Raw genomic sequence first — 25,724 nt, forward strand, 5'->3', positions numbered from 1 at the left:
GGCTTCAGAAGATTTTGTATGAAAGAAACCACAGTCACAATACACACCAGTTTTATTACCACGTTATTTAAAGATCTTGAGAATATTACAGAGTAGTCTAAAGACATTTCTTTCCAGTTATATGATGATAACAGAACTTAAATTGGGCAAATAGTAGGCATACCTCACACTGAGGGCCTTTTCCAAGCCCTCCACACTGGGGTCAATTTCCATTTTAGGTCCTAAACCTGCACAGATTAGGCTGCAGGACTGGGGCCTCACTTAGTTAGCAGCCTCGGCATTATACAAAATACATTTTGACCCTAAAATTATTGACACATCTTTGTATGGATCAAAAAAAATTAAATCTCCAAAAATATGGTTTCAAAAGGCAGCCACCTTCCCCTCTCCCCAATAAATACCAACCGCATACTTTAAAATATTATAATCCTGGGCTATTTAGTGTACAATGGTTAGAGTAAAATGTGTCATATTTAATAATAGTAAAATAACACACTGAGAACACACAATCCTACAGAGTAGATGAGCCTTCACAAACAAAGTCCCTGACTGGGAAGGATTTCAATTTAAAGACCCTAAAAATGGCATCCCTTATAACCCCAGTACATGATCTGTCCCAATCTTACAGTGAAAATTTCAGTGATGGCGCTGAAATAGAGACCCAGAAGACAGATGCACTCATGAGATGTGTACATGAGACTGTAACAATAGGCATTTCCATATCATCTACAGATGAGCAGGATTTATATGCTTTGACAATATTTTAAATTTCAACTACTGTAACGCACACCCACACCCTGTCTTTACTATCTGCTGTAGCTCAGATCTAATGGTGTTAGTTTAAAGAGCAAACAGGTCTTTTGGATAAAAGCCAGAGCAATGCTGTGGTAAAGTCTGAAACTCCTCCAACTTCCACTGCACCCTTGTACCCAGGGTAGATCTGCTGAGAGGAAAGACGCTGAGCCAAAATCATCCCTGTGTAAATCCACACAACAGTAACCAGTAATCGGTGAATAATGCAGAGATTAGGAAACTTGCTCTGAATTTCTTGGGTTTTTTAACCAATCTAATTCAGACCCTTTCATGTAACTTTAGGCTCCATAACAATACAAATAATTAATAATAATGTAGTATTAATAACCAGGCTGGAAAATCACTGTGCCCTATACATCCACCGCACAGCCATCAACAGCTCAGTAACATTTCAGCACAAAGGCAACAAGAGATTTAGAAATGGGCTCTTAGCCCGAAAGATCCAATCTTCTTCCATGCCTGAAACCAAACAGCCTGCACATCTGGAGGGTGGTTAGAGAAACGAAACCTCCGGGGTTTAAAAAGAGCTTCGGAGTTTGCTTTTGGGTGGGGTAGAGACTAGTGCCTCTGCCACCGCTACAAAGAGAGTGCCAAGATTAGATTTAGACGGGCCGCTAGCAAACCAGCACTGAGGGCTTGGCTCTGACTCGTCCCTTACCCAGTCTGATGCCATTCTGCGTTGCCACTCTATTGCTCTGCTCCTGCAAGAAGTTATCCCGGGATTTGCTGTGTTTGGGTTGTCTCCAGAAGCACTGCATGGTCCAGCCTGGGATTCAGGGGGAGGCACTGGAGGGGACTGGGGAGCCGTCAGCCTCCCTGGTCCTTCTCTGATCATCCAAATTCCCCTCCAGGGATTGTTGTTAAACAACTCCCAAGCTTCAGGAAGCCAGCAACAGCAGCAGGAGGAGGAGGCGGCAGGCTGTGGGTGTGCCGATGGGATGTCTCTCCTCCCTGGCTTGTTCACAGCCTGCCGCACATGCAGCAGAGACTGGAGGAGAAGTTACAGCAGCTCCCCGGGTGGAGAAGGGTAAAGTCCCCGCGCAATTAAACTCTTTGTGCGTCACCTCCAGGGCAAATAGCTTCCCAGAGGTCACTCCTGCCTCTGCTCGGGGCTTGTCAGCTCAGCGCTAGCAGATGCAAAGGATGGTCTGTTGTAGCGACCCTGACAACGTCGACAGCCCTGCTTGTTTCAAGGAGCCTGTAGGCTAGCAACCCCTGTTGGTGAAGCGGGGCGAAGGCATTTCCTTCGGCGCGTGAAAATGGGGTTAAAAGAGTCCAAATGTGCGTGTGAACTGCATTTTGTACAGTGGCACTGGAACAGTTGGTGTAGTGGGGGTGCTGAGAGCCACTGAACCAAACTGTAAACCCTGCATATGGTGGAAAGCACTTCAAGCCAGAGGGTGCTACCGCACCCTTGTGTTTGTATCAGTTGTGGTTAATGCATTAGAGTAGGGATCTGGGTTCAGTTCCCAGTTCTGCCAAAGGCTTCCTGTGTGACCCCAGGCAAGTCACTTACTCTGTGGCTCCATTCCCCATGTGCTAAACCAGGATAATATTTCTCTTCTCCCACCCTTTGTCTGTCTTATCTACTTGTACTGGGAGTTCTTTGGGTCACTTACCACATCTTTGTACAGTGCCTAGCACAATGGAGTCATGACCTCAGCTGGGACCTCTAAAGACAGACTCCCAAAGAGCAGAGCATCTTTCTTTTCTGAATCCTGGCTGGCACTTTTAGAGGTGAGGTCTTAGCTTCACTAGCCTTGTTTCCCTAATATTTCCTGTTACTGCCGCATGCGCAGCTCCCTGTGTGGGTAACAAGGAGAGGAGCAGTGCTGCCTAGTGGACAGAGCACTGACTCAGACTCAGAAGAGCCGGGCTCTGACACTGTCCTGCCAGGTAACTTTGGAAAAGTTACTTCACCTCTCTGCATCTTCGCTTCTCCAATTGTAAAGTGAGGGCAATGATACTGACCTCCTTTGTATCAGGCTTTGAGATGTAGTGGTGATAAGAGGAAGCTACTATGTATTTCTAACCCTGGTTTTAGTCTTTCCATAAGGAGGCTAAGCCAGTCATTGGTTTTTAGATCAAAACTCCAAGTGGCAGAGAAAAGAGGTTTTATAGTACGGGGCGGGGAGGGGGAGAGGAGACACTTTATCTAGTACCACTATACTCTGTCCGTTCCCACTACACCTTTCACAGGAACCATAAGTCAAAAACTCATGCATCAGCATAGATAATCTGGCTCTTTTGATCAAACCCAAAGACATGATCAGAATCATTTGCCGCTGCCCTCTGCAGAGTTTAAATAGTGAAATGCCTTGGGGATCAGTGAGAGCCACTGACGGGTTTTGGAACTGCAATAAACAAACAAGATTTTGTCATATTTAGCGAATGTGATTGCAAGCCACAGACAAATAACTGGAGGACAGGGGAAATGCATCCTCTGGCTAGGAAGTTACTGACCATTTTAACCAGGGATTAGACAGGTTAGAGAGGAAAATTTCTCACTTATAAGTACATAATTGTTTGGGTTTTTTTACTCTTCACAGATGTTTAAGGGCCTGCCCCTGCAGAGTGTTCTCTGGCAAGGCTCTCATTGGGAGTTATGAACTCTAGGGAGAAATCCTACCTTGGCCTGGAGACGGACTGGATGATCTAATAGGTCTTATAATATCTATGAACTACAAGATGGGGCTCTAAACAGCACTTTTAATTCACACAGCATGGCACTGGATACCAGCCTAATTAAACAGAAAAACAAAGCACCATAGCATAACACCAATCACCTGGCAACGCTGGCAATTTGCTTCCTTTAACATGTCTTTCTGACCTGGCAGCAGCTAGTGTCACTCCCCTAGGGCTCCAACTTGGAGCACACGGAACATCCCTGCTTTATGTTCTTACCAGCACTAATTCATTTTTAAACAATGCAGGTTGCTCAAGTGCAAGATCTACCTGATCTTCAAGACTGTTCTGAGTAAAGAGCTGTCCCCCTTCACTGAAGTTGGACAAACTATCTGGAGCAGTATGGGCATTTACCCAGGTTAGGCAGATCACAAACACAGCAAGGTGCAAGCTAGATTTTACTTTGGGGCTTTGGAGACAGGAAACTGTTTGGTTTTAAAACAAAGGTGAAGGTTTTGGGCCAGAAATCCTTGCTTCGGAAAACAATAGATCTTTATTTCATTGGAGTTTGGGGTTACAGAAAGGTGACATATTTTACAAACGTTGCGTATATCTTCCTGATGGCGAGAGGATGACATTATGTGTTATACATTATTACCTAATCACAATATGTGTTACATGATATCATGTTACATTCCAGAGCTGGCTGCATTCAGCGTGGAAGGGAATGATTCCTGTGTATATGTTACAGGCCAGATTCTCCTACCCTTACTCAACTGGATAGTACCTTGCTTGGATGCCAGTCCTCAAAATGCTTCCGCAACCATGCAACTTTACCCATATGAGCAATCTCACTGAAATCACATGAGATTACTCATGTGAGTACAGTTTTCCATGTACATAAGTGTTTGCAGGATCAGGGCTTTAGTTAGCAGTCCCACTGATTTCAGTAGGGTTACTCATGCAGTAAGGCAGTACTCACTGAAAGGATGGCAGAATCTTGTCCCAAAGTTAGCCAAGTACTTAGACCCAGATCCTCAGGCCCAGTTGCCTTATTTCAAAGGGAGTTAGGTACCTAAATAGTTTGAGGATCTGGGCCTTAGATGCCAAGGAAGTGAGCCCGTTAGATGGAGAGAAAGGTGGGGATCCTAGAGACAGTAAAAAGGAAACGATCTAGGGATTCTTTGGAATGAAAAGGAGTATACATGTATAACAATAATTATACATACAGCTCACAGCTTCAAAGCATTTTCCAAATATACGAATTACTCTTCACCATGCTCCTATTAAAAGTAGCATTATTATTTTATAGGATGCAGATCAATTTTTGAGCTTTTTGGGTCAGGAACGGTCCTTCTACTCTCCACCTGTACAGCACCTAGCACAATGGGCCTGTGATCTCGAAGGGGGTCTGATTATTGATTACTACTGTAATACAAATAACAACAGAAAAGTTAATTGATTTGCCCAAATTAATGTCTGATTTGGGATTAGAATACAGGAATGCTTGGCTCCTAGCCCCATGCTCACACAACCAGAGCACGAGGTCTTTGGTGACTTAAGATGCTGTAACTCATTATTATGTAAGGGATGAAAGATCCTGTACCATGAATAATCATGACTATTTAGCACATGCCCGTTAGGTAACTCCTGCTGATGTCAATGGGAATTTCCCCCAGAGGGCAAAGGTCACACATTACAGGCCCTACACCTGTAAATGTAGGAAAAATACATCTCTTTTAAATGACACTATAATCTCACCTCCACTTCATGTGCTTGCCCAGTTAATGTCAGAATTCCTTACAAAATGGCAATAGTGTCAAACCTGGACAATATTCCCCAACCTGGGATTTGCTGAATTTTCTGTCATTATGGTATGTAACATAGGAATAATGTTATTCCACAGAATTGTAAGCCTAGTGCGAATAGTACATTCACTGCATTGTCTCTTGGAAAATGAGCACGACACCTCCATCATTAGATACTGACTGCTCCTTGGAGAATCGTACTGAATAATAGTGAAAAGAGCCAGTGCCACATTTCCTCTTGTACCTTCCCAAACCCCAATACGATCTCCAAAGAACTTGAATTGCAAGAATGTGAATGTCTGAAGGTGAAGTGGGAAAAGTTTCCAACTTTCTCGCAGAAGGGGCTGGAATGAGCCCATTGGACGAGATACTCAGGAACTGCACTCAGACAACCAGAACATCACGCAAGGGAAAACAACAATATGCTGTTCACACCAAAATACAAAGAAGGGACCAAGTTGCAAAGTTTAAATCCAGATCCACATTCAAAATTGGTTCCGGGGTTCTAATTCAACCCTGTGAGTACATATGTCTACAGCAGGGGTAGTCAATAGGCGAACTGCGGGCCTAATCCAGACCGCCAGATGCTTTTGAACAGACTCCAAAATCTCTTTATTTACTTATTATCAGTATCATTATTATTTTTTTATTATTTTTCTCTTGAGTTTGGATCTTGACTATACCTTGACCAAGAAATTTGGACCTTGACAAAAAAATTTTGACTACCCCTGGTCTATAGCAAATTAGGATGTAATTGTAATGCAGGTAGGCGTTCCTGTGCTAGCTTTAATCTAGCTAGCACGGATAACAACCATATTGAAGACACAGCAGCACAGACCCTGGTGTGAGCCAGCAACTCGAGTTCATGCCCAGGATCCCCAGCGGGTACATACCGGGGTGAATAGTTCACACTGAAGGCCATGCCACCACCTCCTGACTACCACTGTTACCTCTGCCAGCTAGATTAAAGGTTGTGTAATTATGCCTCCTTGCACTGCAATCACGCCTTCATTTGGAATGTTGATGTGCTCCTAGTTTACTGAACTAAGACTATGGCTACATTACAGCTTAAGTCAACATAAATTATGTTGCTCAAGGGTGTGAATTAGCCACCCCCTCTGACGTAACATAACTTATGCCAATTTAAGTGCCGGAGTGGGCAGCACTATGTCGGTGGGAGAGCTTCTCCTGCCAACACAGCTACTGCCACTCGCTGGGGCTGGAGTAATTAAGCCAACAGGAGACCTCTCTCCCGTTGGCTTAGAGCGGCCACACAGAGAGCTTACAGAAGCACAGCTGCATCAGTGCGACTGCCCCACTGTATGCTCTCCAGGGCAGTCATAGCCTAACTGTTACATCATAAGAACATAAGAACGGCCGTCCCGGGTCAGACCAAAGGTCCATCTAGCCCAGTATCTGTCTACCGACAGTGGCCAATGCAAGGTGCCCCAGAGGGAGTGAACAGAACAGGCAATGATCAAGTGATCTCTCTCCTGCCATCCATCTCCATCCTCTGAGAACAGAGGCTAGGGACACCATTCTTTACCCTTCCTGGCTAATAGCCATTTATGGACTTAGCCACCATGAATTTATCCAGTTCCCTTTTAAACATCAGAGGAGGGATAGCTCAGTGATTTGAGCATTGGCCTGCTAAACCCAGGGTTGTGAGTTCAGCCCTTGAGGGGGCAATCTGGGGATTGGGTTTGCTCTAAGCAGTGGGATGGACTTGATGCTCTCCTGAGGTCCCTTCCAACCCTAATAATCTATGATTGTTACAGTCCCAGCCTTCACAACCTCCTCAGGTAAGGAGTTCCACAAGTTGACTGTGTGAAGAAGAACTTCCTTTTATTTGTTTTAAACCTGCTACCTATTAATTTCATTTGGTGACCCCTAGTTCTTGTATTATGGGAATAAGTAAATAACTTTTCCTTATCCACTTTCTCAACATCACTCGTGCTTTTATATACCTCTATCATATCCCCCCTTAGTCTCCTCTTTTCCAAGCTGAAGAGGCCTAGCCTCTTTAATCTTTCCTCGTATGGGACCCTCTCCAAACCCCTAATCATTTTAGTTGCCCTTTTCTGAACCTTTTCTAGTGCTAGAATATCTTTTTTGAGGTGAGGAGACCACATCTGTACACAATATTCGAGATGTGGGCGTACCATGGATTTATATAACGGCACTAATATATTCTCAGTCTTATTCTCTATCCCCTTTTTAGTGATTCCTAACATCTTGTTTGCTTTTTTGACTGCCTCTGCACACTGCGTGGACATCTTCAGAGAACTATCCACGATGACGCCAAGATCTTTTTCCTGACTCGTTGTAGCTAAATTAGCCCCCATCATATTGTATGTATAGTTGGGGTTATTTTTTTCCAATGTGCATTACTTTACATTTATCCACATTAAATTTCATTTGCCATTTTGTTGCCCAATCACTTAGTTTTGTGAGATCTTTTTGAAGTTCTTCACAATCTGCTTTGGTCTTAACTATCTTGAGCAGTTTAGTATCATCTGCAAACTTTGCCACCTCACTGTTTACCCCTTTCTCCAGATCATTTATGAATAAATTGAAAAGGATTGGTCCTAGGACTGACCCTTGGGGAACACCACTAGTTACCTCTCTCCATTCTGAGAATTTACCATTAATTCCTACCCTTTGTTCCCTGTCTTTTAGCCAGTTCTCAATCCATGAAAGGACCTTCCCTTTTATCCCATGACAGCTTAATTTACATAAGAGCCTTTGGTGAGGGACCTTGTCAAAGGCTTTCTGGAAATCTAAGTACACTATGTCCACTGGATCCCCCTTGTCCACATGTTTGTTGACCCCTTCAAAGAATTCTAATAGATTAGTAAGACACGATTTCCCTTTATAGAAACCATGTTGACTATTGCTCAACAGTTTATGTTTTTCTATGTGTCTGACAATTTTATTCTTAACTATTGTTTCGACTAATTTGCCCAGTACCAATGTTAGACTTACCGGTCTGTATTTGCCAGGATCACCTCTAGAGCCCTTTTTAAATATTGGCATTACATTAGCTAACTTCCAGTCATTGGGTACCGAAGCCGATTTAAAGGACAGGTTACAAACCTTCGTTAATAGTTCCACAACTTCATATTTGAGTTCTTCCAGAACTCTTGGGTGAATGCCATCTGGTCCCGGTGACTTGTTAATGTTGAGTTTATCAATTAATTCCAAAACCTCCTCTAGTGACACTTCAATCTGTGACAGTCCCTCAGATTTGTCACCTACAGAAGCCAGATCTGGTTTGGGAATCTCCCTAACATCCTCAGCCGTGAAGACTGAAGCAAAGAATCCATTTAGTTTCTCCGCAATGACTTTATCGTCTTTAAGTGCACCTTTTGTATTTCGATCGTCAAGGGGCCCCACTGGTTGTTTAGCAGGCTTCCTGCTTCTGATGTAATAATTTTGTTATTACTTTTGGAGTTTTTGGCTAGTCGTTCTTCAAACTCCTCTTTGGCTTTTCTTATTACACTCTTGCACTTAAGCTGGCAGTGTTTGTGCTCCTTTCTATTTGCCTCACTAGGATTTGACTTCCACTTTTTAAAGGAAGTCTTTTTCTCTCTCACTGCTTCTTTTACATGGTTGTTAAGCCATGGTGGCTCTTCTTTAGTTTTTTTACTGTGTTTCTTAATTTGCTCCTGCTCCTGCATGGGGCCTAAACCGTGCCATGCAAAGCATACACTTGCATTACAGAGACTAAAAACAGGAGGAGAAAGCTGGCACTCAGATCGACACCCACCACCCTCTGAAAAAATCCCTCCAGGCAACATTCATTTAATGCCAGATTCAGATACTCCTCATCCTGCTGAGTAGCACCTTTCTTTGTGAATAGCCCTACTGAAACCAATGGGACCACTCCCAGAATAAGCTGCCTCTCAGCTACACTAAGGCCTCTTGCCACCACTAGAACAGTCCCAAGGAATCCAGAAACTGAGATGTGAGTGAGGGTAGGAGGATCTGGCCCTAAGACATCACTGTGGAAACCAACGTCTACAGAGAAGCGTTTGTCAAAGGGAATGAGAACCGTGGGGAGGGGGAGCTCTCAGCTTTCACAGCACTCCTTTCCCTTGACTGTGGTTCCTTTTGAGGTTTATCAGAGGTCATGTCTACACTGAAAATACTGCATCTATGCCACTGGACCGCTTCAGTGTTGACACTACAATAATGAGGGGGATTCTCTCACCCCTGTAATTAATCCACCTCCACAAGAGACAGTTTCTAGGTTGCCAGAAGAATTCTTCCATTGACCTCATGCTGTCTACACTGGAGTTAGGTTGTTTTAACAATGTCTCTCAGGGGTGTGGATTTTTCAGTCTAGTCTTGAGATATGTAGCTATGTAAGTTTTCAGTGTTGACTAGCCCTTACTATGTGTCAGGCAGGGTCACTGCAATATTACAGCTATTCAGACTGCCCTGGGAGACATCATTTTTGCCACCCTTGAGGCCAGATTCTTTTGAAGTCAATGGAGTTATACCCGTGTAAAACTGTTGCGAGAGGAAAATCTGTATGCAATATGCCTGTTACAGGAACTGAGACAGTCAAGATGCATGTTACAGTACTTCAGACACTCTTAGCCATTGGCAGGGGGTGTAAATAATTCCCAGGTCATCTCAGTGTTAGGGGGCTAACTTCACCTCTAATCAGCCATCATTCTCTATACACCATAATCTGCACTAGAGCTTTCACACTGTGTTGAGGAAACAATCTAAGAAGACCGAAGGTGACACTTCCTGGGGGTAGTTTCCATTTTTCTTAGTGAATGGTTTGAACATTGGCCTGCTAAACCCAGGGTTGTGGGTTCAATCCTTGAGGGGACCACTTAGGGATCTGGAGCAAAAATCAGTACTTGGTCCTGCTAGTGAAGGCAGGGGGCTGGACTCGATGATCTTTCAAGGTCCCTTCCAGTTCTAGGAGATAGGTATATCTCCAATTATTAAAAAAAAAAAAAATTACTGCTGGTGAAAGGTGCAGAATTGCTTTCCTTGGCCCTACCCACCATCTTCTAACTAAGCTATGTTACTTACACATCTCCATAAGTTTAAAAGAACCTGCAGCAGAAGAACAAAGAAATTCCTCATCAACAATGCCCTTGGCTTCTCCAGTGTGTCCCATGCTTCCAAGGAAAGCAGTGACTTCCAGGCCTATGATTCTGCTGCTTCACAGTTGTTTGCTTTTAGTTTCACATCCTCTAGTATGCAGAATATGTAACAAGTTCCACCTTGTGTTGACGCTAGGAATAAGCTAATTCATGAAGCAGGTAGTGTGAGTTCTAGCCTCATTTCTCCATTGCAGGTTTGCTTAGACTTAGACTTTCTCTGCCTGTTCCACTCCTCTCCTTTGCCCGCTCCTCCCTTCACAACAGCAAACGTGCTTGAGGGTGTTTGTGCTGATCCATTTTGTCTTGTGAGAGCTTTAAAGTTTACCCGTTGAGCCACGGATGTTCACTTTAAACACCTGCCAGGCCGTTTCAGGGATCACTCTGAATCTGTGGCCACACTGCCACTTTCAAACACAAGCACAGGGTTTGCCTGCAATAAGTAATTTCTCAGTCATTCAAAAACTGCATTTCAGAGCAGTGTTTGAATGCTGCTAGGGGACTGGGTTTTGAATCCTGTTCTCTCTTAATATGGTTGAGTGCATAAGACTTTTGTTGTTGGAGGGGTAATGTGGGAACACTAAACCAGTTTGGAAAACTGTTTCATGTAGCAACATTTCACTTCCATTGATGAAACCACATTATTGAAACGTCTCTTAAATTTGGATTGTCAGCTCTCGGAGGCAGGGACTCTTTTTGTTCTGTGTTTGTACAGCACCTAGCACAATGGGGTCATGGTCTGTGTAATAATTTTCCTCCAAACCAGGTTAGATTATTGCTAGCATGGACAGGGCTATGGTTCCGAGCAGGAGGGTTGCTACCAATTCGAAATATGGCCCTTGTTTGCAGAAACATTCAGAAGCCCTTCAGTGAACCTGGGGCCTGAGTTTCCAGCAGGCTGAGACCTATGTCTGGTGTTAACTGGGAATCGTTTGAAACTGCACGGTCACTGGAGACAGGGTTATCTACAAGCACCTCATACTTCTCTGTGGCTTTCCTGCAGCCACGCTTGGTTACACCTCTTTTATCGCTGTATTAGGTGGAATTACTCTTTGCTCCCCACATCGGTTGCAATGATGTCTACCAGCTGGGCTGGCCTTAGGGAAAATGTCATCCTGGGAGAACGTGTATTTTGGAACCCCTGGCCTGTGTTGCTTCCTCGGGCCTCCCCACCCCCCATCGCCCCCAGACCCCACTGCCTCTCCCCCACATTGCCCCAAGCTCCCTTCCTCAGCCTCACACCCCAGCCCTGCCCTGCTCCTTGCCTCCATGGCACCCCTCCCCCCAACCACGGCGCCTGGGGCAGTCTGCCACACTGCCGACCCGTAAGGCTGGCCCTGCCTGCCAGTGCTGTGCATTCAAGGTCAGCAGTTGAAGATCCTCATCCTGGCCTTCATTGCCCTGCACGATCTCAGCTCTATCTCTGCTCTCCCTTCCCCCTCTCCCCCATTTCTTGCACACCTTCCAACCTTTCCACCTCCTGTCATTGCCTTCTCCCACTCTCAGCAGCTGTATCCCTGCCCCTTTGCATGGAGCAGCCTCCCGACCTGCCAAGTGTGCTCCTTCTTCCTCTTCAAGTTCCTCATGAAGGCCCATTCCCCCCGCCCCCATGAATCCACCCTACAGCTCTGCCTTCACACCCTGGCATGCCCGAACTGTTGCCCCATGCATTATTTTTGTCTGTGCTTGGGCCTGGTCTTCACCCTGGGGTCCATGTACATTTCAGCACCCAGCACAACAGGGTCCCAATCCCAACTGAGGGCTTTGGGTGCTACCAACACTATTCACTACTAGTCAGAACAGCCCCTGAGGTTAGTTATGTGTGGGTCAGGAATCCTCTCCAGTTTAATAGAGAGTCCTGGTCCCACCCATTCCCTACCCAGAACTAACTGTGCTGCAAAGATCAGCACGATGCCAAACCTTTGGGGTGGTTAAGGGATGGCTGCAGACTACTCAACAGGAACCCCTCTCTGCCTAACAGTGTTAGATTCCAAACAGAGCTGGTCCAGTGCCCTAGGTAGAAAAGATAGGGGACTATGACATGTGGCTTCAAGGGTTTAATTCAGGGAGGGGAAGGGAACAGTCCTCAGGGCCCTGATGGGGACATGGGAAACAAGAAAGTGAGCCATTCAATAAGGATTTTATGAATACTTGTAACCTCTTTACTATTGACTCCCACTCCAGTATTTTTGCTGCAACATAATGCAGTCGCCTTCCTTTAATGTGGCTGTGGCCCTTCACACACAGTGTAGGCCATGTTTTAACTGATGAACTGTGATAGAAACACCAGGTAGAGGCAGAAGAGAAACAATTAATGGACTGCGGAATCTGGCAGATTTCTTGCCCGATAACTGGAGATGGCATTTCACAGAACAAGTAATAAGATAAGATCTCAGCCTTGAGGCGCCTACAGTTGAACCAAACAAGTCCAGACATGAAGCACAGAAAAGTTAATTGATTGGAGCTGTACCGGTGTAACTGGCAAAACTGGACCAGTCCAGCTCTCCGCCCATCTCTACTCAACAAACCAGCCTACAAATTCACTGAGCACACTCACTAGCTTGTAATACATGTATTGGACTTTTATGGCTTTTTAGTCTGGACGATCTCTTGAATGTCTTTAGAGGCATAGTGTTAAAGGCCGGAAGAGACCCCCCCATATCATCCAGTCTGACCTCCTGTATATAACAGGCCACCAACACCACCTAGCACCTGCTAGCTATCCTTTAGTACCAACATTAGACCAATGTATTACAGCCCATAGGAGACTAAACTATTGTATGCCGCAGGTAGAGAACTGATTAAGTAAAATATACCCAGATAATCTTTTAAAAACCACTGGATTAATTAAGCTCAGACTTATTCTGTGTTTGTTGTTTCTTCTGATGGTCTTCTCCTTGTTAATTATTTTAATTTTGTAACATACATTAATTACCATATCTCCACTAGACCCAGATTTAGAAACAGCAAGAGCCTCAACGTCTATCTGCCACACTGCCAACCCGTTTTACAATGCACCTATCACCAGAGAGTTTCTGCAGTTTAGACACTTTGACATACATGATGGGTCAATATTTCCCCTGATTCTGCACACAGGTAAGCATGTGAGTAAGTCTGCTCACCTGAGCAGTTTGGCATGTGAAGGTACTGCTGTGTTTGTGTGTGTGCATGAAAGGGCTCTAATCTTAAGAATTGCCATTTTAAAAAAAGTGCTAAGATTATGCAATATTTACTTCTTTTTTGCTTCAGACAAGCAGTGAAGAATACAAACAGCCACTGAAATCCTGCCTAACAACTAGCCAGTTCCCAAGACTGAATAATAGCCACTTAAAAATGACCTAGAAGTCAGAATGGGAATGATTCCTAATAGTTCCAGATGCCTTCCTCGCCTTTCTTTTCCCTGATGAGCTGCATAACGAACAATTCCCCTGCAATGACTAACATTAACCCCGATTTCACCCCACCGATGGATTTATAACATCTGACAACCCCGGAGAAAAGATATCCTGAGCATGTGGGACCTACTCCTATTTCTCTCGTTGAAAACGGATGATTATATTTAATGCCACAGATATGCATGGCACTTATTCATTTATCTATCTATCTATATATTTCAGTTTAAATTGCCTCTATAACAAGAGATCACCTACACAGATGCCTTTGAAAAAGAATAGGCACTTGAATACACTCTTTCAATTACTACTAGATCATAATGTCCCATTACAGTACATAAGCCATAGGTATGCATGGTGCTTATCTGTTTCTGCTCAGTAAAGAGAATAAAATAACATGAAGTGGTAACATAATAACATAGTAAAGTTGGGGAAGGGAATAAGGGAATTCTGATTAACTCCTCTTCCTGTTATCAAGCTCCTAGTTGCTGTAAATACATAGATTCAGACCACATAAGTCTCCCTCACTGGAAACGAGGAGATTTCTTCATTTTAGATACATTTTTAAAGTAGCTTTTATCCTGAATGGGAAGCAGCTCCTCAGGTGGTGTGAATGGTCATAGTTCCAGTGATTTCAAAGGGGCTAGGACAGTTTACACCAGCTGAGGATCTGTCCTGTACCATTGTCTCAAGCCACGTCTACACTACGCATCTTTTAACAACACAGCTGTGCTGCTCCGGCCATGCCGCTAAAAGATGCGCAGTGTAGCCGCTCTTTGTCGGCCGGAGAGAGGACTCCCGCCAACAAAATAAATCCACCTCCAACGAGAGCAGCACTGTCCACACCGGTGCTTTTCTTTAGTAAAACTTTTCACGTTGGGGTGGGGGTTCACACCCCTGAATGACAAAAGTTTTACAGACAAAAGTGCAGTGTAGACAAAGCCTCAGTCTCATCATGAAGAAATTTTAGTGTGTTTCAAAAGGATAGTTGAAGCATAACTTTTTGGAATCTTCCATTCATATTATCACAGCTCCACATCCTTGAAACACCTTCCAACAAACACAAATAACCCCAATGAAAACGAAACATCAGTTGTTTCCTAGGTGTAAGGTTTGACCAGTGACACATCACTGTAACATTACTCACTGCAACGGTTCTGTATAAAGTTTTACACACATGCACACACACCCTTCTGGAAGAGTTAGAAGACGTCCTGCAAATACATAGATATTTATAGTCTCTGCTATTGACTTACTATTGCAAGGAAAGAAACTGCCATTGTATTCCATTGTGGGGAAAAGTGCAGATGTGAAGAAGCAGCAAAGAGCTCCTGGAACAGATGTGCCCAGATGCTGGAACGTGACTTGGTGTGGGAGCCTGATGTGCCAGGCTCACTCTGTTTTCTGTCCTCGTGACAAGTCCGTTGGCCAGGCTGGTTGGTATCACTGGACCCTCACTTTGCGTGGACGTATTCCTCTGCACGGGTGACTCATTTATTTCTCTGTTGCAGCAGAGAGCTGCTACAGCCACAACACAGAGAATGATTATGAGATGCCAAGAGCCCAAATGCCTGCTCTGCACACAGCACAAACCCCTCCCAGCTCTCAAGTCTCTGCCTGCAGCTGAAATCTAGGCCTCCGCCCATTGGTTCATCCCAGCCCTGTTTCTGCTGTGGCTGAGATTGGCAGAAACACCCTTTCATTCACTGTCTGCTCTTTTCAGAGACATTTGCGGTTCACAGAAGAAAGTGGATGCCACAAAACTATCCCAGAGGGTAAGAGGCCCCCAATCCAGAGAAAGACACTTACAGAAGCCAAGGCCTGGGCAGTAAGACTAAACGGGTTGTCAGGAGAAATTACATTCTGCAGAGGGAGTAAAAGTGTATGGAACAAATTGCCAAGAGCAGAAATAGAATCTGCAAACCACAAGCACACTCAGAATAGACACAGGAACTCAGAGATGGGAGACTTTACAGGCTATAAATTCTAGACACAGAAGTGGAATGTAGAAGGACTCTGCCTTGCCCCAAAATTTTACTCTGTTAAATTGATTTTCTACAGACGTCTTTCCCTGTTCTTGAGTTACATTTTGGCCTACAACAGAAAGGCACTGCTTGCATGGTGAGAGTAGAGCACTCCAGTTTGGGGGGAAACCTCCCCTAAAAAACAAATTGTTTTTTAATCAGGGGCATTTGGATACAAAACTAGAAGAGGTACAATGCAAGAGCTTCAGCTGGTATAAATTGGCATAGATTTATAGCCGTCAATGGAACTTTGCCAGTTTGCCGCAGCTGAAGATCTGGGACACAGATGTTGAAAACAAGTGCTATTAGCTCACTTAGCCCTGGTCTGCACTGCGGGGGAGGGGTGGGATATCAATCTAAGTTACGCAACTTCAGCTACGTCAATAACGTCGCTGAAGTCGACGCACGTAGATCGACTTACCGTGGTGTCTTCACCACGGTGAGTCAATTGCTGCTGCTCCCCCGTCGCCTCTCGCTGCGCTGGAGTACAGGAGTCGATGGGAGAGGGCTCGGGAGTTGATTTATCGTGTCTAGACTAGACATGATAAATTGATCCTCACTGGATAGATCACTGCTCGCCGATCTGGCGGGTAGTGTAGACATACCCCTACTCCCTCCCCTCCCATTTTTGCTATTTTCTACTTGAAAAGAGGATCAAAGTAAAAAAGTGGCAAAGCCCAGCCAAAAAATAAAACAACACGAAAAGAGAAAGTTTTCAAAACAAAATGAGTATTCTCATTTCCATTTACCTTTTTTTTTTTTGGTCAAGAAAAGGAAAAATTTTAAGCAAATTGAAAAATTTTCATTTTGGTCAACAAGTCATTTTTTTGTCAAAAAAAAACCTTTTAGATGAACCATTTTCAACCAGCTCTCTGAATCATTCTTACTTGTCTTTGTACTGCAATAGCACCTGGGAGTCCATTATGCTAGGTCCTGCACAGACACAGAACACAAAGAAAGTCCTGCCACAAAGAATTTATAATCTAAATCTTAACCAAGCTGTAGACATTTAGCTCCTTCACTGCCTTTCTACAAACCAGTCCTCCCATCTCCTTGCTGTTGTTACTATTTTTATTATATATTATCATCCATACGCTCACCATTAGCCAGACATTTTTCAAACACTCAAGAAGGACTGTCTCTGGTCTGAGGACCCCACCGTTTCAGAATGAATATGGAGATATCGGCTGGGGAAGGGGAATAGGCAATTTATATACGAGTCAGCTAGTTTCATTATAGGGAACATGGCAGACATGGGTCTTGATATAGACAGGGTCAGGGCTTTACAGATGTGCTCGGGGAAGTTCTATCACATATATTGTGGGCCGTGTGGAAGAAAGCACAGAGGTGATTGCATAAGAAACTAACAAATGGGCAAAGAAGCTTGGGAACATTAGTGGAGCGGAAGTGATGAGGGCAACACAATCTCGACAAGTGGGGATAAGTGAAGAGGAGCAGAGTTTTTTCAAAGTGGTCACATGAAACTTAAATGATGTTGTCATTTTGCTGTTCTCTGTTTCTCTCCAGTTACCACTATCTCTCTGGTAAATTAGTGCCCAGAACAGTATTCCAGAAATAGTCACACCACAGCAGTGCAGAGAATTATTACATTTGGGGTAGGGCTCCCTCAGATCCAGCCCACATGCTCTTGGTCCTCTCAAGATCAACAGAATTCATGTACGTGAATGAAACTGTTTAAGTTTCTGTGCTGTCATCCCTTGAGATGAATGGAGGATGCACGGCACTTTGAAGGGCTTCAGGAACCAGTGGTAACAGAAAGGAGAAGATTAAATTGTGCATGAATCAGCTAATTCACTAACTCACAGCCTTATGGGTATGTTTTGTCTCCTTGGTGAACACAAACATAACACCGTGAGGCTAGCAGGAGTTATACATGCAAACTCAGGGCAAAATAGACCAACAAGAAAATAACCCACTTAGGGCCCAAGTTCTGACCTCAAATAAAGGAAAGCAATGGGAGTTGTACCTGTATATCTAAAGTAGGGTCGCAACCTTTCAGAAGTGGTATGCCGAGTCCTCATTTATTCACTCTAATTTAAGGTTTTGCATGCCAGTAATATATTTTAATGTTTTTAGAAGGTCTCCTTCTATAAGTCAATAATATATAACTAAACTATTGTTGTATGTAAAGTAAATAAGGTTTTTTAAATGTTTAAGAAACTTCATTTAAAATTAAATTAAAATGCAGAGCCCCCCGGACTGGTGGCCAGGACCCAGGTAGTGTGAGTGCCATTGAAAATCAACTCACGTCTTGCCTTCGGCACATGTGCCATAGGTTGCTTACCCCTGATCTAAAGGATAGGCCTATGGTGTCCAAACTTCAGAAGCCGGGACAATATACTTACATAATTAAGCCTTACAGCTGATTGCAAGCACGTGGGATGCTGCGTACCTCTCAGCTGGTACCTTATTTCAAAAGAGGACACTCCTTTTAGTCCCAGCATTACTTGCCTTCCATGCACATATAGGGCTCCCCTTCTTTGTTTGTGGAAAATAATTTATGTCAGAAATAAAGAATTAGGAAACTGAGGAGATGGACAGAGTCATTTATAGTAATGGAGGGAAGCCCACAGCAATTTAAGATTCCTCCATAAATGAAATCTGTGTGACCGTCATTTTGGGTCTTTGTCACACATTGCCTCATGCATCCAGCGAAGTGGGTATTCACCCACGAAAGCTCATGCTCCAAAACATCTGTTAGTCTATAAGGTGCCACAAGATTCTTTGCTGCTTTTACAGATCCAAACTAACACGGCTACCCCTCTGATACTTGTCACACATTGCATCCCACATTTGGGCTTTGGCTGGTGAAGAGGTATGAATTTAAGAAACACAATGAAACGTTGAGAACACCATTCTTCATCTGGCTAAACCTGTATTAGAACAGGATGAGAGCCAATTTAATGTCACCGACACATTAGCGCAATGGCAGCCATCACCAGAAAGCTCCAAGAGAATGTGTTTGTTTTTCGTAATTCATTTCAATTCACAGTTAACAGAGGCTGAGAAATACTTCCCACTGGGTGCCGAGTACTATCGGTTCTTTCCTGATCTTTAAAGCTTCATCTTCAAACTGCTAGCCCCATTCTGAATGCAGTTAAAGTTGGCTCTTGTGCTAACCTTTCCACTCTCTAAAGATACTAGGTGTTCAAATACCCAGCTCCTATACTATGACTCTGATACAAATATCTAGCAAGGTAGATAGGTAAATACTAAGATTCCGCCATTAACATAGCATATGGCTTTGGTAACATTCACAGAAACCAGCACTAGTGTAGTTTCTTGAATAAGCCAGCAGGCAGCACTGGTTGTGGAGATGGGTCAACATCTGAGAGATCAAGCATGTCCATCTTCAGGAAGAGTGAATGGACCACAGGGCTGGAAATTGGATGAAGATTATTTTACCCCTGGATAGACTCTTCAAATACAGAACAAGTTAGTAGCAACCAAAAGTCGTTCATTCCCACCAGACAGCCTCTCAATGGCTTATTGCATTTGCAATGAATTTGTGGCCTCAGTCCTTTTCCTGAGGAGCAACGTGAACCTAATTTTCAGAGCTGCTGAATGCCTCCTCCTCCCACTGTCTTTTGCTGGAGTTATGGGTAGTCACGACATCTCTGGAAGTTAGGTCTCAAATGTCTATATCACAAAACGTCACCACCACAATCAGGACTGAGTTATGTGCTGGCAGTCTCAGAAGTGTATAAATGTGTGACCTTAGTTACAGCTCCACCATACATACTCCACATCACCACATATCATTGCTTTCTAAGAAGCTTCCATCTTCATAGAATCATAGAAGATAGAAATGAAAAAGACATATGGCGTTGGTCATCGGGTCCATCTCCCACCCGTGCAGGATTGCTCTGATCTGACTTACAGGGAACTGAGGAGGAGTACTGAGAAAGCACCTGGCATTGCTCTCTAGTGCAGTGGTTCTCAACCAGGAGTCTGGGGCCCCCTGGGGGGCCACAGCCAGGTTTATGGGGGGCCACCAAGCAGAGCCAGTATTAGACTCACTAGGGCCAAAGCTTCACCACATGGGGCTGAAGTCCACAGCCTTAAACCCTGCCACCCGAGGCTGAAGCCAAACTTAGTTTGCGGAGACCCCTGTGGCATGGGGCCCTGGGCAATTGCCCTGCTTGCGACCCCTTAATGCTGGCTCCGGCTTTTATATGCAGAAAACCAGTTGTTGTGGCACAGATAGGCCATGGAGTTTTTATAGCATGTTGGGGGGGCCTCAAAAAGAAAAAGGTTGAGAACCCCTGGTCTAGTGATCTCTCTTGGGCTAACTGGAGGATTGCTGTGTGGACTTGGGAGGGATTTTCACCAGGCCAAAAGGAGGGGCACTGTGCCATAGTGAAGGGAGAGGGAGGATATGGGAAGAATCCTCAGGGTGTGGAGGTCTCCTTCCTACTGCAACCAGTCAAAAACCAAAAAGTTGGCATAGTTGGGCCTATCCACCAACATGGGCCCAGCCCAGCCCTGCCCTGCTCTGACAATAAGATGAAATCCTGAATTCCACAATACTTCAATAAATCACTTCGGGGAGCTACATTTGTTCGCTTTGGTGTCCTGTGCACACTCCAAATGCACCCAAAATCTCATGGTGAGCAATGGCCTTAAAGCTGAGTGCAGCTATGCCTCCCACCACAGTGTTTTATGTGCATTTTAGGGCACTTTATTTAATAAATCCCAGTCAGCTGGCATTCTATGGCTGTGAAGTGACCTTCCTTCCCTTCCTTTGTTGCCATCACATTTAGTCCCAGAATCATCTTTCCTGGCCAAAGAGGAAAGGATGGAATTCCCCAGGGTCTATTGGCAGTGCTCCTCAAACTGCGTCTCCGTTCCCCTACTCAAGGCCGTGTGCTCTGCCTTCATGGCACTGCCAGCCTCTGCCAGCTCTAGAGTTGGTGATTAAACCCTGCAATATACTCATCTTACATTGACCCATCTCCAGAGCTTGATGTAAGATCCACCCCTTCTCTCCAGCCCTTTGTCAGTAAGAAGGGCTGGGTTGGAGATGAGGAAGAAGAAAGAAATATAGTAACAATAAAAATGACAACAGCAACTGAATAATGGCACCTGACTCAAGGAGAGGAAAGCCCTTTGCATGCAGTTCTTATGTGATTCTTCATTCTCTATCTAGCACAAGATTCTGCAATCTTTACTCACAAGGAAAATGGCTGCCGGATCAGGAATCAAAATACTACATTGATGGACCAGGAAGCAATCATTTACACTCTCCATATCTTCTGGTCATCACTAGGGCCCTACCAAATTCACAGCCATGAAAAACATGTCACGGACCATGAAATTTGGTCTTCCCCCCACCTGGTGAAATCTAGCCTTTTGTGTGCTTTTACCCTATAGTATACAGATTTCATAGGGGAGACCAGCGTTTCTCAAATTGGGGGTCTTGACCTAAAAGGGAGGTGCATGGGGGTTGCAAGGTTATTTTAGAGGCATTGTGGTATTGCCATCCTTACTTCTGCACTGCCTTCAGAGCTGGGCGGCTGGAGAGTGGTGGCTGTTGGCCAGGTGCCCAGCTCTGAATGCAGCGCCCTGCCAGCAGCAGCACAGAAGTAAGGGCGGCAATATGACACCATGCCACCCTTACTTCTGTGCTGCTGCCTTCAGAGCTGGGCGGACAGAGAGTGGTGGCTACTGACTGAGGCCCCAGCATTGCAGGCACCAGCGGAGAAGTAAGGTGGTAATAGTATTCCTCCCGGCCAGCAGCCACCACTCTCCAGCTGCCCATCTCCGAAGGCAGCACTGCTGACAGCAGCAGCACAGAAGTAAGACTAGCAATACTGCAATTCCCCCCTAAAAAAATCTTGTGACTCCCCCCGCAAGTCCTTTTTGGGTCAGGACCCCTACCATTACAACACTGTGAAATTTCAGATTTAAATAGATGAAATCATGAAATTTACAATTTTAAAAATTCTCTGACCATGAAATTGATCAAAATGGATCGTGAATTTGGTAGGGCCCTAGTTCTCACCCACACATTTATGCCTGTTCTCTGTGCATCACATCACTGTTGTGTTTTCCAGCTCTCTGCAGAATAAATTGGGCAGTAAAACACACACCAAGAGGAGGAGAGATGGTTTAAGTACATCACTGCTTTTCTTAGGGATTATCATACAATGATTCACTCAGTCATTCATCGTGAATTATGCAATCATTCCCTAGTAAATAATGTCAATATACTGAATTACTCTTCTACCATTATTTGTCTTATATTAAAGTGAGCATTAATAGAACCCATCCCAGTTACAGAAGACACATAGTAGTAATAGGCTACGTATCCATCCTCTGCCAGTGCAGCAGGATAGTTCCTTCCAGTACTCCAAATCGGTTTTAAATGACTCAGGCAATAGACTTTCCATTCCCACTCTTGAGAGACTATCCCACAGTCTAACAGATCTCACTGACACACTGAACACACACTGTATTCTAAGGCATACAGTACATGCAGTAAGGCATACACAGCCAGTGTGCCCAGACAACACACACCAGCATAATAGCTACACCAGCTTTAGAAATGGTGCCACATGCTCGCCTTTCTCTGCCTGGCTAGCTCTGCTCACCAAAGATGAGACAGGGGAAGTGGTCATGGCTCCACCCTCACACCACCTCTTTCCATCCCTTTGACAGAGGTAGGAGCCACAAGGTTGCTAAGGGTGGAGCAAGACCTGCATTCCTCAGCCCCACATTGGGCACAGGGTCACCGGAGGGGGAAGAGTTTCTTTGTGCAGCTGCCAGCCAAAATCTGGCCCACTGTCTGACTGGGCAGGAGTTACAGCTTCTGTGGAAACCATCGCCTTGATTTTTCTGATGTTCATGGCCTTAACATCTCAGCTCCATCACCCAGACCTGGTTCTGAATCCTGTGCAAAAACAGTTCCTGCATAAACTCTGGAAGGTATTCACTCGATGCTGAGTGCTAAGGGGCTGTGTTGCCCAGGGAACATTTCTGGAGATGGAGAGAGGCATTGGTCTTCAACATTGATAATAAATCCCTTCACACACACTGGTCTTCAAGCACAGTGCTCTCCTTGATTCTCACAAACAGGCTATTTCTGCAGCCAGAACTTCTGGCTTTTACTGGGGACAGCCTCATTCCCCCAGCGGCCTCCAGAATCAAGGAGGCATAAAGATGGCACACAGCTATTCTTGTTCCCACATATTCCATGGCTCAGTTCATCCGCAGTTAGGGCTAAAGACTCCATGACAGAGACAGAAAGAGAAAATAGTGACTCGCTCAGTAATAATCTCCATCTGGAGTGAAGCACAAAATGGTAATAGGATGGGAATTCTCTACCTTGAAAGGTGAAATATACATAGGAAACAGAAAGACACCATCTCCTTTTGGTTACATAGCTCGTACACCATAGCGAGTAGGCCAGATTCTGATCTCATTTACAATAGTGTCAATCCAGAGTCACTCCATAGAAATCGGTGGAGTTATTCCAGATTTTAACCAATGTAACTCAGATCAGAATCTGATTTACTGTGTTTAAGCATTGCTATTTCAGAGCATGAATGGACCACAATCACAGCCATTGCGTAATCAGCCAAAGAAGTTACTGTGAGCTCTAACAGACTGCTTTTCTTGCTCAATTTCATCTGCCAATTTAAAATGCTCAGAAAGGAATTTGCAAAAACAGAGGTTTAAAAACATCCAGTTTGAACCTTAACTTCCCAGTTCTCAGTGTAGAAATTGACTCTTTTTCCCAATGTGATTAGGAGGGAAGATCAGGGTATTTGCAGTGCCTGGCTAACATATACTGTAGGTTTACAGTTGGCTGCCCAAGTCACTTCTACTGCAACCCCAAAGACTGTGAGGACAGTGCTACAAATTTTACTAAGGATAATGTTCTAAACCTTGATTAGCCTCACATGTGCAGTGGAAAGGAGACCAGAGTAACCTTTGTGGAGATGGGGGCAGGATCTGTGTAAAAAGGCCCCCACCACCTACCTAGCTTCCCATACTCACTGTAATGATAAATTCCTCAATCAAATAGGGAATGTGTATGGTAAAGGACAGCTAACCCCACCCCTTGGCACATTCCATGTAGACACAGGTTAAATCAGGGACTATCCACCCATGGGAAGCCAGATGCTTATGGAATTTAAAGGGAAGGAGGGTTGTTGTGCTTTTATTTAGAGGCAAACTCTAAACCACAATGAAACTCAAATTAAGCAGAGATTGATGTGCTGATCTGATGAAGGCCTGAGGAATGTGTTTGCTGAATGACACTTATAGGAAGAAGTCATCATCTCAAAGGAATGTGACATTTCAGGATAACCAGGTATTTCCTAAGAAGAAGGTGCCTCCTGGCTGCCTCCACCCACCCCTCATTCTTGCCCACACACCCTCACCACCAAAAAGTTCCCTATTGCCTTGTGGTGACTGCGTTCTTTTCTCTGTGTAAGTGGGGGAATGGTCTCGCTATTGTGCGGAAATTTCCTGGCTTATGCACTACTTGGGTGAAATTGGCTAGCGAAAGGATCTGAGTCCTCGAGCCCACTCCTTTTACCTGAGGTCTGCCTGACCTCAGAGACTCACCTTCCACTCTCCTATGTGGCAGGGCTGGTGCTCGACAACCCCCAGTCTTGTCATGGTCACTTAGGCCAGGGGCTAGGGCAGAGGTGAGCAAACTATGGCTCGCGGGACCATCCTGTCCAGTCCATGAGCTCCCGGATGGGGAGGCTAGCCCCTGGCCCCTCCCCCGCATCCTCAGCTCACCGTGCCGCCAGCGGGGGGGTTGGATACGGGGTGGGGCCCCAGGGGCGGCGGTTAGGGGTGGGGGTCCTGGGAGGGGGAAATCAGAGGACAGGGAGCAGGGGGGGTTGGATAGGGGTGGGGTCCCAGGGGTCAGTTACGGGCAGGGGGCCCCAGGAGGGAGCGGTCAGGAGACAAGGAGCAGGGAGGATTGGATGGGTCTGGGGTTTTGAGGGGGGCAGTCAGGGGGCAGGAAGAGAGAGGGGGCAGATAGGGGGTGGGGGCCAGGCTGTTTGGGGAGGCACAGCCTTCCCTACCCAGCCTTCCATACAGTTTTGCAACCCCGATGTGGCCCTCAAGCTAAAAAGTTTGTCCACCCCTGGGCTGGGGTGTCCCCACTTTGGGATACTCTCCCACCCAGTGACCTGGGACAATTAAATACCATCCCCCGGGTGCTTCTAGGAGGCAGTACTTCCCCTCTCGCAAGCACAGAGTCTGAATGTAGCAAAATCTTTTTAATAAAAGATGGAAACAATGTGGCATACAGTTAGAGAAACACCACAAACAGTATTTATAACACAAACCATAAGCAAAAGACCCACCCTCAAGCTAGTTTGGCAGTGTCCTTTTCCCTTTAGGGTCTTAAATCCAGCCACCCAAAAGATCACCCCAAAGTCCCAAAAGTCCAACACCCCAAGAGTCTCTTGAGTCCAGCGACCCAAAAATCCCCCCAAAAGTCCAACAACCCAAAAGTCTCTGTCCCTGGTCAGTGCAGCCCCAGAGTTCAAAAGTTTATCTGCAGAGGTCTACACCCACCCCTGCCCAAGCAGGGTGGAAATGGTGGTGGGAGAGAAAGGGGCAAACAGAGGGTTAAGGGGCAACCTTATGTGGTCCAAGGCTGACTGCCCCACCTCTCCATGGGGTTCTGTTGCAGCCTTCCCCACAAGCCACTCCCACCATCCCCACAAACTGCTCCACTCTGCACCACTTCACTCCACTTACCCTCCCATGGGCCACTCCAACCATCCTGCAAACTGCTCTGCTCCATTTGCCATCCCATGGGCTGCTCCAAACATCCCACAAACTGCTCTGCTCTGCCAGCTACTTAGCAATATATCTTCAGGCTCACCCACTAGTTAACACAGCACTCAACGATTTCAGCTCTTACTGATTTCTGCTTGCAGT

General features: G+C 45.2%; 1 protein-coding gene across 2 annotated transcripts in view; it reads right to left on the reverse strand.

Moving 5' to 3' along the window:
• PLCD1 (phospholipase C delta 1) overlaps positions 1-15,232 on the reverse strand; it is a 98,680-nt gene extending 83,448 nt beyond the window's left edge. Inside the window, exon 1 of one of the 2 annotated variants that reach the window (XM_050942529.1) lies at positions 15,021-15,232. In XM_050942529.1, coding sequence (XP_050798486.1) covers positions 15,021-15,054 — 34 coding nt within the window. In that variant the 5' untranslated portion in view covers positions 15,055-15,232. Of the gene's footprint in view, positions 1-1,471; positions 2,049-15,020 lie in introns of those variants that run through there. The other variant, XM_050942528.1, reaches the window with a different exon arrangement.
• Between the last annotated feature and the right edge of the window lie 10,492 nt (positions 15,233-25,724).

Source organism: Gopherus flavomarginatus, chromosome 2 (assembly GCF_025201925.1).
Source record: "Gopherus flavomarginatus isolate rGopFla2 chromosome 2, rGopFla2.mat.asm, whole genome shotgun sequence".
In the NCBI taxonomy this organism is placed as follows: domain Eukaryota; kingdom Metazoa; phylum Chordata; order Testudines; family Testudinidae; genus Gopherus; species Gopherus flavomarginatus.